This window comes from Lissotriton helveticus, chromosome 2_1 (genome assembly GCF_964261635.1).
Source record: "Lissotriton helveticus chromosome 2_1, aLisHel1.1, whole genome shotgun sequence".
Lineage (NCBI taxonomy): Eukaryota > Metazoa > Chordata > Amphibia > Caudata > Salamandridae > Lissotriton > Lissotriton helveticus.
Genome location: NC_136059.1, coordinates 845,603,388 through 845,619,220, shown reverse-complemented (window position 1 = coordinate 845,619,220; position 15,833 = coordinate 845,603,388). Strand labels below are relative to the sequence as shown.

Sequence of the window (15,833 nt, the reverse complement as noted above, 5' to 3'; positions counted from 1 at the left end):
ATCTTCGAACGCAAGAGGCTCGAAGGTACAGTGATTCCTGAGCTCCTCCTCGAGCTCCTCCTCGAGCTTGGTGACAGCGGGCGATGGTAAACTGCCCCTCAACCCCCTGGCTTAGATATTAAAAATAGTTAATGATTCCCCTCTCCTAGGTCCATACAGAATCACTTTTTGTAAGTCAGGGGAGTTAGTTTCGATTTGGGCAACACGGAGCCCTAGGGCAATATCCACCCAGATGAGTAATCCTCCTGCTGGGCGGCCCCGCCCTGAACAAGAAGCAACTGCTGGAACGCGTTACTACATTGACCAGAGTCCTTAGGGGCGACACCGCCGGTGTGTGAGTAGTGTGCGACCCCACCCCCATTTGTAACTTTAAAGCTCCCTTGAGCAGCGGGCTGACGAGCCTGGGATCCCGCACCTACGCGCCGGAGTGGTACTATACCTGGCAGATATTGGCAGCCATCGGCAACCCCAGAACATGGCCTATCCCTGCTGACGAGGGGTGATACCCCGAAACACGTGTCCAGGGATGGCGAAGACAGCGAGGATAGCAGAAGATCGAAAGATGATGCATCACGAACGCGTTAATACATTGACCAGAGTCCTTAGGGGTGACACCGCCGGTGTGTGAGTAGTGTGCGACCCCACCCCCATTTGTAACTTTAAAGCTCTCTTGAGCAGCGGGCTGACGAGCCTGGGATCCCGCACCTACGCGCCGGAGTGGTACTATACCTGGCAGATATTGGCAGCCATCGGCAACCCCAGAACATGGCCTATCCCTGCTGACGAGGGGTGATACCCTGAAACACGTGTCCAGGGATGGCGAAGACAGCGAGGATAGCAGAAGATCGAAAGATGATGCATCGCGAACGTGTTACTACATTGAACAGAGTCCTTAGGGGCGACACCGCCGGTGTGTGAGTAGTGTGCAACCCCACCCCCATTTGTAACTTTAAAGCTCCCTTGAGCAGCGGGCTGACGAGCCTGGGATCCCGCACCTACGCGCCGGAGTGGTACTATACCTGGCAGATATTGGCAGCCATCGGCAACCCCAGAACATGGCCTATCCCTGCTGACGAGGGGTGATACCCCGAAACACGTGTCCAGGGATGGCGAAGACAGCGAGGATAGCAGAAGATCGAAAGATGATGCATCGCGAACGCGTTACTACATTGACCAGAGTCCTTAGGGGCGACACCGCCGGTGTGTGAGTAGTGTGCGACCCCACCCCCATTTGTAACTTTAAAGCTCCCTTGAGCAGCGGGCTGACGAGCCTGGGATCCCGCACCTACGCGCCGGAGTGGTACTATACCTGGCAGATATTGGCAGCCATCGGCAACCCCAGAACATGGCCTATCCCTGCTGACGAGGGGTGATACCCCGAAACACGTGTGCAGGGATGGCGAAGACAGCGAGGATAGCAGAAGATCGAAAGATGATGCATCGCGAACGCGTTACTACATTGACCAGAGTCCTTAGGGGCGACACCGCCGGTGTGTGAGTAGTGTGCGACCCCACCCCCATTTGTAACTTTAAAGCTCCCTTGTGCAGCGGGCAGACGAGCCTGGGATCCCGCACCTACGCGCCGGAGTGGTACTATACCTGGCAGATATTGGCAGCCATCGGCAACCCCAGAACATGGCCTATCCCTGCTGACGAGGGTTGATACCCCGAAACACGTGTCCAGGGATGGCGAAGACAGCGAGGATAGCAGAAGATCGAAATATGATGCATCGCGAACGCGTTACTACATTGACCAGAGTCCTTAGGGGCGACACCGCTGGTGTGAGAGTAGTGTGCGACCCCACCCCCATTTGTAACTTTAAAGCTCCCTTGAGCAGCGGGCTGACGAGCCTGGGATCCTGCACCTACGCGCCGGAGTGGTACTATACCTGGCAGATATTGGCAGCCATCGGCAACCCCAGAACATGACCTATCCCTGCTGACGAGGGGTGATACCTCGAAACACGTGTCCAGGGATGGCGAAGACAGCGAGGATAGCAGAAGATCGAAAGATGATGCATCGCAAACGCGTTACTACATTGACCAGAGTCCTTAGGGGCGACACCGCCGGTGTGTGAGTAGTGTGCGACCCCACCCCCATTTGTAACTTTAAAGCTCCCTTGAGCAGCGGGCTGACGAGCCTGGGATCCCGCACCTACGCGCCGGAGTGGTACTATACCTGGCAGATATTGGCAGCCATCGGCAACCCCAGAACATGGCCTATCCCTGCTGACGAGGGGTGATACCCCGAAACACATGTCCAGGGATGGCGAAGACAGCGAGGATAGCAGAAGATCGAAAGATGATGCATCGCGAACGCGTTACTACATTGACCAGAGTCCTTAGGGGCGACACCGCCGGTGTGTGAGTAGTGTGCGACCCCACCCCCATTTGTAACTGCTGTAACATGATAAGTCGAGTAACCTACTTTATGGCAGGGAACAAGACTCCATGTTTCTTGGAAAATACATATGTTATATGACCCAATAGTTGAGTTCCAATCTGGGAGATCGAGCTTCCTAACAATCCCGGCCAAATTCCAGCTAATGATTTTAAGATTCGGCCTGTCTGATGGGGGAACCGGGGAAGCCAACTCGGGGAGAGCACATCCAATAACAGGACTGGGGGGTATAAGAGGAAGAACAGGTGGCACATTCACGATGTCAATACTTGGTAGGTGCGAAAACAATTCTCCTGAGACAGGGATACGTGATCTTCTGTCGCAATTTGATGTTACTGAAGCACGCATTCCCAGGGCTAGCCCCAAAACCTCATTATATCAATAGCCACTAGGCCATCCTGGAACACCCCTGCCTCTAGATGGAGGAAAGCAAGGGCTATTAGGAAAAATAGCTGGACGATAAAGCCCTCCAAGCTCAGTTCCCCTAAGATCATAACCCACAAAATAGGGGGGCAAAGTTTGCTGATGGAAATAGCTTAAGTCAAAAGTGTCAATCCCCGTGCTTCCAAGTGTGGGTTACTGGTTGCATATGTGGCTAACTGCCCTAGGATCGCCAAAATTGACCAAAATACAATCGCCACTTATATCCTTCTTACGGTCGCCCACCCAACTTGCTCTTCTTACATTTAAGATTTTCCCATCATGGTGTTTTAGAATAGGCCTATTTGTATTTAACCAGAACATGGTTTTATTTTTCAGTTCCTGGTAAGATTCATATTTACCCTCCTTAAGTTTAGGGACCCCTGTTAGGACCACTACATAGGGGAGACATGCTGGGGGCAAACTAAGATGAGCTAAACCCGTGGTGCCTCTACTATGGCATCTTCAGGGGCAACTGATGGAGGACAATTAGGGGCCAAGGGCCTACTGCTAGTGCCATTAAAGTTGGAACCCAAGTTCGATATGGGTGTAATGTCTGTACCCAGGGCCTGAGAGTTGCTCCCTCCTGCGTGAGATGCTAAATTTTTGGGGCATCTACTTTTGGCTAGATCATTGGAAGCCTTAGATAAGGCTTTCCCTGCCGAGGGCCCCTCGCTAGCACTCCCCCACTCTTGGGTTGCTGGCTCAAGTGCTCCCCTCGAGTTGTTGTCAGATAAATTTACCAACTCCCTGTTTTTTGCCTGGAATGTTATTAAGGTTTTTAAGGAGTGGAAATTGTCCAGGGAGGTTTGTTCGAGCCTATCAACCCTTCCCTTTAGGCATTCCAAGCTCTCAATAATGGGTGATAACAGGGATTTCATGAGTTTCTCTACATAAATCAAGTTAGGCTCAAGAGTAGAGGGGCCAAGTGAGATAACGTCACTAGGACTTACAGTAGCCAGAGTGGCAGGCATATGACGTGTTTGGATATTGCCATCTTGGGCCCCTTCTAAAATAGCTATAGTTTTGCAAGTAGCAGATGGTGTCACCACAGAAGTTACCAGCGGTGGGGCGATAGAGGTAGGAGAGAGAGAAGGAGAGATAGGAAAATCTATTACCACAGGGCTATCTCTACCTAGAGAGACTCTCCGCTCGTTATTTATTTTGTTAACTATTTTTACCAAGTAATTGTCCATAGTGGCCCCCCCGATGAAATTTTGTCAACCTTCAGTTTCGACATACTCTATGCAATATGCAGAGACAAGATGCTTATCCCAGATTGTATATCAGACAATGCTTCGCCTGTACCCAAAACAAGATCTTTTAACAGTGACAGAACACACAACAGACTTAACACACATAAAGGGGGAACAATGACCTGGGTATTTTGCCAGGGATCGTAGCCCAGACCAGACTCCTCAGGCCTCTGAGGGCCGCAGAGGGCCCGGGCACTCCCGCGCGCTCCCGCGCAGCGCGGACAGATCTATTAAGTAGTCATGCGGGTGCGGGAGGGCAGGGCCGGGCGATGAAATCAGCCCAGGTTTGTATGCGTGCGGGGGCTCCTGGGGCACTGAGTCCTTGCACAGTTCACTCCGCCTTCACAAGCTCCCCCTCAATGGACAAAGTCCCCTCCTCAGGCCCACACTGACGATGCGGCCTCCGCACAGCGGGTGCGGCGAGGAGTGGGCTCCGGACAGACAGAAATGCAGCAACGGTAGGATCGCAAAAACAGACTCCTCAAAAGCAGGTTCCCACTGGTCAAATGATCAACAGGTTTTTTCAAGGTTGCGGGTGCCGGAGGGCGGGGCCGGGCGATGAAATCAGCCCAGGTGTGTATGCGTGCGGGGGCTCCTGGGACACTGAGTCCTTGCACAGTTCACTCCGCCTTCACAAGCTCCCCCTCAATGGACAAAGTCCCCTCCTCAGGCCCACACTGACGATGCGGCACCCGCGCAGCGGGTGCGGCGAGGAGTGATCTCCGGACAGACAGAAATGCAGCAACGGTAGGATCGCAAAAACAGACTCCTCAAAAGCAGGTTCCCACTGGTCAAATGATCAACAGGTTTTTTCAAGGTTGCGGGTGCCGCAGGGCGGGGCCGGGCGATGAAATCAGCCCAGGTGTGTATGCGTGCGGGGGCTCCTGGGACACTGAGTCCTTGCACAGTTCACTCCGCCTTCACAAGCTCCCCCTCAATGGACAAAGTCCCCTCCTCAGGCCCACACTGACGATGCGGCACCCGCGCAGCGGGTGCGGCGAGGAGTGGGCTCCGGACAGACAGAAATACAGCAACAGTAGGATCGCAAAAACAGACTCCTCAAAAGCAGGTTCAGAAATTTAGAAATAGGTGCTGCTAAGAGAAGCAAAAGGTGGTGATTTAAAAAAAAGTGTCCGTGGAGGAAGAAAGGACCGAGACATTGAAAATTGGTGCCCAGTGGTGAGAGAAAGGGTAGAGCAGCCTTCTAATAGGTACTGGGCTTGAACCGAGAAAGACAAGTTGGAAGTGCCTTCATAAAAGCAGGTGCCTGGTCAGAAAAGAGGGGTACAGTTCCGAAGACAGGTGTCCTGGATGTAAAGGCAGGGTTGCACAAGAGGTCAATGCCAGCAACACCCCCTACCAGAACCTCTTGAAACGAGGGCAAAGGTAGCTAGCGGCCTACCCAGCCAGTGGCACACAAGAAGGTGCCCTGTGGAGCCCAGGAGAAGGGGACATCAGAGCATGGGGCCTCCACAGCCTGCAGACAGGGGAGGGGACGCTGAAGGAGGGAGGAGGAGGTCACGGATCTGTGTTGGAAGCTGCCAGCCTGCAGGGAGCCCCCCTGGCCCCGAGGGAGGGTCAGGAGCAGCTGTGGCTGGAAGATCACAGAGCTGAGCTCTGCTGCCACTCGAAGGAGGCTTCACCTCCCCCCAGGAACAGCCCCCTGCGCAGCACGACCGGCTCCGTGATGTCAACTTGGACGGCAAGTTCAAGCTAAGTCCCTAATGATATCAATGGCCCTAGAACTGCCCGGCTCTGACTGCCCCCCTTACCATTAAAGAGCCCTAAACTTTTCACATTAACAGGTTTCAGTCTTGGACTAAGCGACAGTTTATACAAGCAGCAGAAAGCGCCTACATTAAGGAAAAGTGAAAGCCACAATGCGCCCGTTCTGCAGAAACGTCGCCACGAGCCGTACACGTGCACATCGCCTGTCCGGGTATTTGCACATCTCCTGTCCCCCTTCCAAACAAAAATCGACAACAATAGATTTCGCCAAGGTGTGCAGCGCAATCGCTGCGTCGCTAGGTGAGACCTAAAAATGAAGGTAGGTGAGAAAAGGGAGTGGAAGGGCAGACAGAACAGAAAAAATGGTTGCAGAAGGAGTAGAAAGAGTAACTAACCTGCAAGGAAAAATATAGGGAGGGGGAAAGAGGTGAGAAAGCATGGTCGGGGTGGGGGGTTGGGGTTTCCCTAAGAAAATTAAACAGAGCTAATGAAAGTGGGATAGCAGAGGGAATTCCCTTAAGGTGCGGCGAAGGAGGGAGAAACTTCATAACAAAAAATATACTGTAGAAGAAGATCCTTTTAACTACGAGGAAGAGTGGGAGAAATCAGGAAAAGGCCAACTGGCACTCAGTTATTTACACCAAGTGGATTCGTCAGTTTTGTTTTACCAGCATGGTGAATGTCATTCAAGGGAAAAAAATGTTTTTTTAAAAACAAGTTTGACAAAAACGGTAATTAGAAGCGGTTTAATCAATTTTATTTTTCGCCAAATTCACATATAACCATGAGTAGCACCCTTTATTTAAGCCCTCAGAAATCCATTGGCCTTTTAGTGGCTGTGTCTTTCCTTTAGAATTGTGTCTGCCTGGCATGCTGGTGGGAACACACTTCTCGCGCGAAGCCCTTTGATGTCATGCACTGGTTATCACACCACAGAGGCCTACCTGTAGTTTGCACCGGTACCCCCATCATCACATAGGTACGCTTAATGCAAACTGTTCTCATGCTCCACTTTGAAAAATGTGCTGTCAACGTGTGCGCTTTTACCATCGACATGCTTCTAAATTTCAACTGCGGGAAAAACTTCAGGGGCCGAAAAACCTCAATTACTGTAGCTTATTTGCCTTTTAAACTTCCGAGTTGCTTTCCCATAGAATGTTAAGTGTACTGTGTGTGCATTCCTGCCGTCTAGTCTTATTAAATTCTGATGTAAAACAGAAAGGGGAAAGCATGTGCAGGGAGATTAATTTATCTCTTGGGAATAAAAACACATTAATAATGGAGATAATGTTTTCATATATGTTGGAATCAAGTGTGCCTTTTCAGTTCTTTATTAGCAAACACATTAGGGGGAAATTATCTCACCCTCATCAATAAAGCCTAATTGCTGAGAAACTTTCTGTTTTCTTTGCACAAATATTCGAAAAGGGATTGTTCCCATTACTTCAAGATGAAAATGACCAGGAATTGTTATCGTACTTTCAAATATTGTTGGCATCTGCGGCCGCCTTACCAAGGGGAATGTTTACTTAATACACCACGAGCTGTTTTTGTTTAAAACAAATGAGCTTTATGGCACATCTATATAACACAAAAACACTGGGTCCTAGAGAAAACGAAACATTAAATGAGAGAAATGGCTAATATTTTTGGCTTACCAGAGCAGTGAACTCTTGTACACCGGTCAACCTCATACCTCACTCTCTTTTAATGTTTTTTCACCCTGCCTTTCTCTTTCCTTTCTCTCACTGCAAAAATCAAAAATAGTTCTTAGTTTCCTTTTATTCTTGGTCTTGCCCTTGTGCTCTGTATTCCTGCCACTATTTTGCTTACCTTACTGTTCTACGTTTTTGTCCTGTGTAACTTTTTCTCGCAAATGTTTTTCCCCCAATATTGACCTCTTATATGTTCCTTTTACCTTGAAATTAGCCGGTCTTTTGCTTTGATTTATTTATTTATTTTCATTTTGATTGTTTAGCTCTGCATTTTAATCATATCTCTTTTTAAAATTATGTTTTGTATACATTTATAAAGCAAATCTGATTTGAGATGCCCCAAGTAAGTCATCTAAAGGCGTTTATTAATGTTTCTATTCAAACATGCAGACATACGCACAGACACGTGTATATATAGAACCTTTAATTAAAGTTCAGCTTTTCTGTCCCAATAACTTTCTCGCGTATTCACTGTTTCCTGATCATTTCAGTTTTCTAAGTTATGCCTGCCTGCTTTCTGATCAATATTACTAAACTTTGCTATTTTCCTGTTCCTTCCTTTGACAATTTTTCTTTTACCATATTCCATTCTCCATCTGTCATTCCTTCCATTCTGCGTGATATCCTTTTGTAAATGATTCATTCTTCCTCCTATTTTCTCTTAAATCATCAGTTTTTAACACAATGATTACTTTCAATAATTTCTTCTGATATTCTTTCACTTGACTCACTCCTTCTTTCTTTCCTAATTATTTTTTTTGTTCTTCTATCTATCTATCTTTTTTCTTTCTTTTTTGTTATATTATTTGTTTAACTTTTTATTTCCTTATTATGTTACTTTTCTTTCTCCATTTTAATTTTCTTCCTGTATTCCATTCCTTTAATTCTGCATTTTTCATTCAATGTTTAAATGTAATTTTACTGTATAGATGTGTATTTTGTTCACTACTGCATTTTCTTTCTTTCTGTTGTTGGTTCTTTTTTTCTTTTTATTTTGTATTACTTAGTTCTTTTTTTCAGTCCTTTCTTTGACTAACATCCTTTGCTCCATTTCCCTACAACCGTCTACTGCTCACTCTATCTTTCTGAATGTCACAAAGAATTATCTTGGCCGTTAGCTAGAAACAATATCTTTTCAAATAAACATTCACAGGTGACAAGCCCTGCTGTGAGCAAGTGAAATGGTCTTTAATAGACTCTCAATGACTGTTCAGTGAAGTTCATGGATCGAGTACAAAGCAAACAGTGGGCTCACGTTGAGTGCTTTGGAGGATCGGCGGGTGGGCAGAAGCGCAGAACGCCTATGTACCGTTTCCACACTGCAAGAATACATTTTACTGAAGGTTTTCCATATAAAGGCACAGTTGAAGAGAGGGTAAGCATGCACAACATCTGGATCTCTTGTTGTTTTTGGGGTCGGGTTAAGAATTGTGGTGCCAATTTTACAATTGATCTGTATACATATCTACATCCAACATGGAGAAATTAATGAGGGAAATTAGTGAGATGAAAGGCTAATGTTAATCACCCTTTCTAAGAATTAATATTCCTGTTGAATGCAACTTCTATATGAGTGAAAGTCGTGATCTTGAATATAGGTACTTTTCAGTAGTGCTCTATATGCCACCTTTGTCTGTAAAGTGCTGAATTGCGCAGCCGAAGGCATAGGTGGGATAGGTTTGTGCACTCGTCACCATGGGCAGAGATCTGAGTGTAAAACTGATGATCACAGGCTTCAATCCCAGGAGGACATTCAGAGCATCACAAAATTAGTGCCATGGAATTTTGCAGTAGGAAGGCCCCGTATAAATGTACAAAGAGAGAACTTGGCTTGTAACGTGTGATATATAAATGTGCGGTAAAATGATTAAGGAGCATTTCTCAGGGGCATCAGGACAACAAGATGTGTTTACAAACTTTGGAAAAAGAAATGTCATAGTACCACATTTTATTGCCCTCCATGTTACTATCCTATGTTCGCTTTTTGGTAAGAGCTTTTCTTACTTACTCTGTCAACCGTTTTAAGAATATTTTCAGACAGAAAATTATATCAGTGAAGGATAGAAGTGCAGCGTGATGATACTTTAGAGATGTACAGCTGAAAACGAAATAGTTCCCTTTTGTTTTACTCTCTTCGTACAGGAATATGCTACATTTTAATTTGCACATATCCTACTACGATGAATCTACAGACATTTCTTCTTTTTCTAGATAGAAAAGCAGTTCAAAAAGCAAAAACAATTTTACCTGATTCGGGGGTGCATCATTAGAAATGATGCCAATTATCACTTCTTTGCCTATGTTAATCAGATCATTAACACTCAGACCCAAAAAGTAAAGATTGGGGGCGAGAATAATCAAACTTTGATGCAGCGCAACCAGAAGGTCAACGTGCTGCGCTGGGTCGAATGGACTGGTAAGGAATGTCCCTTATCTATCAAGATACGGTGCATTCCTTCTCTCTCCCTGTCCTGGTGCACTCAGTGCAGCCTAGGGCCAACGCAGGCACTATTGTGTCATGGTGTGAGGGTGCTTGTGTTTCAAGCAGGATTGTCTTTGTGCAGGAAGTGACACTTTCCTGCACAAAAAAAACTTTAGAGGCATTTGCCTTATTTTCAGTGGACTGCAGAATGCAGCACACTTGGAAAAAGGAAAACACAAGTAGAAATTAAATATATTTTTCTTTATTGCGCCTCTGTCGGGAAGGCACAGCATTTTGATGCATTCCCAGGTTTAGCAGTCTTGCTTTACTTCAGATTTACCAACCTTGCACTGCTTAGTAAATCTAACTTAAGGACTGCATTGCCCTTGCGACACCATGCATGACGCAACAGAAACACAACCCAATGATGAATCTGGGTGTGTTCTTAGGAGACAGGATGGGAGGTGGGTGAGATATGATCCCTGCATAAGAATTGTATGTTGTCTAACCTCCCTCGGTTTCATAAATGAGGATCATTACCCTGCAGCAATTTGTCAGCAAGAAATGTGATTTTTGGGTATTGTTAGAAAGCATTCTTATCAAATGAGTACGCCCTTGTGGTTTATAGACCTTGTCTCTTCTCAGACTCTAAAAGAGGGTGATCCTGTGATGAATTGGGTATCATAGTGCCGAAGGACTCCTCTCTTGTTTCTAGTATATTTTGGATATTTCCATACAAGGGATATCACCCCTTGAGTGATATTCCGTGAAAGGGAACATCTCCTGTTTATGTGGATACATGTACTGTTTTGTTCAATATATAGGGATAAACACAGGCCTCTTTATGCTGCCCCAATTGGAAGCCAGATGGGTGGCTATGAGAAAGGTACTGCACAAGGAGGTGATCATGTAAAGCAGTGGCATGATCGTAGCCCTAGTGTTGAAGCATACCACACTAAGACATCACTAGGCCAGAGTGGCAAGTGTAGCCTTAAAACACGCATCCCGTGGAGATAAAGTTTAATCAGAAATAGGGTAGGATTTATTTATATGCAATGGATAATATGTCTCTGGAGTGGAGTGAGGAAGAAGAACATTGAAGAAATGTGACGGTTTTTTCATGTGTGTTACCTGAAAGGTAAAGATTTATCTTTACACTCTAGAGTGTGCTCAGAACGCACAGTCCCTAATGCTTTTTAGTTGTTTAATTCATAATGCACCTTACAAGGATGGTTATGATTCTTAGGTAAGAGGGAAGCATTGCAGTAGAAAACTATTGTGTAACTCCTGTCTTTTATATAAAAAAATACTTTAGCTAGAAATACTTAGGTGCAACTTTACTATGATTTTGTGCCAGTAGAAAGTTTCGCAAAGAGAAGTAAAGTGGTACAACATTTTGAAAGAGTATTTACTTTGCAGCACAAAAAGTATCTTGTGCTGGAATTGAGACACTTTCTCTACACTTATAGCCCTTTGTGCTGCTTTGCCCCACTTTGTGTTTTTTGACTCAGAGTCGTATCTACTAAGATAGTCAGGTTGGCTTTGCATCAAAATATTATGTCTTCTCAAGACATTTTTGGGTATAACATGTCCAGTGCTTACAATTGGTTGGCATTACTTTGCTTACTTTGTATTGGATGGTATTCATTGTTTGTTTCAGCCTGTCCATCTTGTGTGTGTCCCTCCAATGGAACTCTTTACCATCTCTTTGATTGGCTGGCGTCTATGTTTCCTCTACTCCCATCTACGAAAACTACTTTTTTCTATTTGTTCAGACACTCCATGAGAGTGCATGTGTTTTCCAACTGTCCCCCTTGTGTGCTTTTCTCCCTCTACACATTGCTCTTTCACCCATGTTCTACTCTACTCTAACCACATCTGTGCTGCTCTCTTTTGAACGTCTGCTTTTCCTTTCTGCCTCTGTGTTCTCTACCTCACTATGCTTCTCCCACCACCACCACCCACAATCCAGTTAACTATTTTATTGTTTTTCTTTAAAGTGCATTTGTGCTACATTTAAAAGAAGCTCTTTTACACGATTTTTTTTTTAATTTGCTGAACCATTTTGGATTAGTAAATACAAATAAAAAGAAGCTATTTTCCTTTTGAAGGCATGGTCAGGTCTTATTTTCAGCCATGCTGCCACAGTAGCCATGATGCTGTGCAGCATGGCTAAAACTCATTGGCAAAGTGAATTAATTGTGTAGGTGAGCCCTATTGACTTTGCCAGTGCTTATTAATAAGTATGACTCTGCACTTCTTTATTCCCTTTGCAAATGCAGTGCAAAAGATTTTGTCACTGCACTAAAAATTAATAAATCTGCCTCCTAATTTTGTAAGTCTACGTGACAATTTAGTGATGAAAAGAGACACCGAAATGTGGCAAATTGTATCACTGATCCAGAGACACTTTAATCTAAGAAATAAATTAGCTAAACAGGTGACTGATGGGCTACAGCTCCCTACATGTTCAGAGTTGAAATGAGACATCTTCTAAATTAGTGATGAAAAGGAGTGCACACATACAAAGCACTCCACAACATTAGCCTGCAATACCTCAACAGCTGCATACATTTCCATCAACCCTCCAGACACCTCCGTTCAGCTGGACTCTAACTTACACATGTACCCCGCATATACGGTAGCAGAGCAGGAGGTCGTGCCTTTTCTTACATCTCCCCTAGACCAAGGAACGCCCTCCTGCAGCTCATCAGAGCATCTTCATAGCTTCTTGAGTTCCACAAGAAGCTGAAGACCTGACTTTTTAAACACCCTCCAGAGAGTCTTCCGCCTCCCCTCCAGCTAAGCGCCTGGATACCCTCACGGTTGATTAGTGTGCTTCACAAATCAGCATAATATAACAGGGTTGCAATTATAAATGTGTGTTCAACATATAAAGTATTTTTCTTTTCTTTGGGAAGTATGACATATATGTGCAGAAATACCCATCATCAGATAAAAATGCTCACCAGGAAGTTTCCATTTTGTTTTGCTTTCATCACATTAACACTAACAACCCTTCTAGACAAACAATCATGTGCACAAATAAATTTGGTCCCGATTCAAAAAGCCTTTTCATGTCCTATGAGTGAAACACATCTCCATACACCTCAGATTCCAGGCCTGATACATCTGTGGCTAATTGTCACTTTCTCCAGATGTAGGTGTGACTTACTCTGAAATTAAAGAAGTGGCACATGCTTTCTCCTAGAAAAAAAAATGTTGTGAATCAGAGGCTATTCACAAAGCTTTTCCATGAATCAATATGTCTTATTACAAGACATTGAAGAAAAATTTACACACTAGACAATAGTAACTCACAGAAAAAGTCTTTTGAATCAGGCCCGGGGTGATTAAGCTTGAAAAACTGATACATATTTGAGTTTTTGAGAATTATGTATCTTTTGATCGAGTTGCTGGTTTATGTTGAACAATGTACTATCTTTCTGGAAGGAACCAATACTGTATTGTATAAATCTAATCTGTTTCCACAAGAAAAACATTCAATTCGGTGGGATTGTTATGAATAACTTCCTTAATGTATCACCCAATATCCACAGGTCATTAGGCACTCTGGCATGAATTTTAAGATTGAGATTGAGAAGCACTAGGTCTTCAAAGTGAATAATTGATTTTTATTCATAAACTAAAGAGAAAATATTGAACTACTTTTAGGTCAAGGGTAAATCATATGGACTATTGTATTGAGTTAAAACATGGTGGTTTAGCATTTCTTATATTGCAAGCTGCATTATTTATTGTTTTAAATTCCTAGAAGATTATATCTTGGAAATAAATACACTTTGATTTGAAATATGAAAATCGGTTTTCCTACAGGTTCTAGAAACTAGCATTACAAATCAATAAAGAAGCTTTAATTGTGACCAACATCAGTAGCAGCTCCTCGAGGGAGTGCTGCGGGGCAGTGGGGTGGGGGAGGGGCAGGCTGGGGGGGTAGTAAACTCCGGTATATGGCCGATCTGAGGTAAGTAAATAAATAAATAATTAAAACGAATTACATTGCGTGCGCTGCAACGCCAAATGGCGATGCAGCGCGCACAATGTAATTCGGTCTATTTATTTATTTACCTCCGTTCGGCCGTATGCCAGAGTTTACTACCCTCCACCCTGCCCCTCCACGCCCTGCCCCACCGCCCCGCAGCCCTCCCTCAAGGATCCGCTTCTGAAAACAATGTGGCTCATTGAGTTAAAAGTGCATGTCACTCACTGAAGATCTGCCAGAAAGATTAAAGGTTTGGTATTCATATTGAGAAAAATTGTATATGTACTCACATGTTACGATTGGAGACTTTGTACAATAATATACATATGGACTTTGCGACACTGATATTGTAAAAGTTGACAACTTTACCATCACTATGATACATATACAATGTGTTGTCCTGGTGTCACCTGAGCCTTTTGTGTCTGTCAACAATAAAATTTGTTGGGAAAAAAAAGGGCATGTCACTGACATCTTTATGATATGTGACTCACGTTTGTATCTTGGCAATGTCAACTCAGCCTTTAATCAGAAGAATATTTACCCCTCATTCTCTTCAAGTGGCAAAAGTTTCAATACAAATTGAAATCTAGGGTGAGGTTATGATCACAATGTTAACGTTTGGGTATATAGTACTAAATATTGCAGTTTTGACGCTGTAAATACCTCTAACCCAATTTAATTATATCTAATAGTTTCATAAATATACACCATCAAAACTGCAATATATGCTACTATTTACAGATGTTTACATTCTGATTATAACCACACCCTAGATTTCGATTTGGAGTTGAAAATTATACACTGGAAGAGAATGAGGTGTGAATAGTGTACTCTATCAAAAGGAACAGACTGCACTGTATGGGGAACATCGTTTACAACGCGGTGTTTACACCGCAGTTCCTTTACAACGGTGCCATTACAACGCAAGTCGTTACTACGACTTGCGCTGGATGGCGCTGTTGTATAAGGAATATTGTAATTTTATATTCCAACACCTTCCCTACTGTTACGTGGGCTGGTGTTAGAATATAAAATTATAATAATCCACAATCCACGCACACCAACGCAAGTCGTTGTAACGACTTGCGTTGTAAAGGCAGCGTTGTAAAGTACCGCGATCTCAAATATCGCATTGTACTAACGTACATCCGCACTGTATTGATAGCTCAAATGTTATTAAAATTCTGCCTCTAACCCACCACTGCCACATGTTTTGTAAGTTTCCAGCAGGACACTTGACAAGTTATCTAATGATATCACAGGAGTGGAAACTATGGTCTGAGAAAGACAGTTACATACATTTACTAACTAGCTAACAATGAAAAACAGCATACCATTTTTCGAAAAAAGTTATGTCAGGTAGCACAGTTTCTGCAATCTCATGAGACTACAAATGTCCCCAGGACACGTTGCCTCTTGGATAGGCTTTAGTTTGCCTATTGGTCTTTATCAACCAATACTTAATAAACAACTGTTATACAGAAGGTTTTTTGACTTACTTCCCATAGATGCTGCGTGTTTCGGGTGGCTCCGGCTTGCACTTTGTCTGGAGACAGGAGAACTCCTTGGAAAGGACCAATCCAGGTACCCTGTTGGATCCTCTGTGCCGCACAGATACCATAGGCCAGTCCCGGTACCGTGCTGGTGCAGAGGCAGACTTCACGAGGTAAGTCTCGCAGCCATTCTGGGATCTCAGGAGGAGGAGCGGCGGCTGCGGAGCTGCTGGTACCCACCAAGCGGCGCAGGGAGTGCAGCGGGCCATGCATTGGACACTCCCCATTGCGGTTATCAGCGCACATATCACAACCTGCGAAGAGAAGGAGGGAAGGGAGCAATTGTAGAGGTTATTCTATTAAAGGGAATTTACAAATAATGCAGGTTGCAA

General features: G+C 44.5%; 1 protein-coding gene across 2 annotated transcripts in view; it reads right to left on the bottom strand.

Annotated features, from left to right (window-relative positions):
- PRDM6 (PR/SET domain 6) overlaps positions 1-15,833 on the bottom strand; it is a 371,468-nt gene that overhangs the window by 212,433 nt on the left and 143,202 nt on the right. For both annotated transcript variants that reach the window (XM_078677375.1, XM_078677373.1), the window contains exon 2: positions 15,448-15,755. In XM_078677375.1, the coding sequence (XP_078533501.1) occupies positions 15,448-15,755 (308 nt within the window). The remainder of the gene's footprint in view (positions 1-15,447; positions 15,756-15,833) is intronic.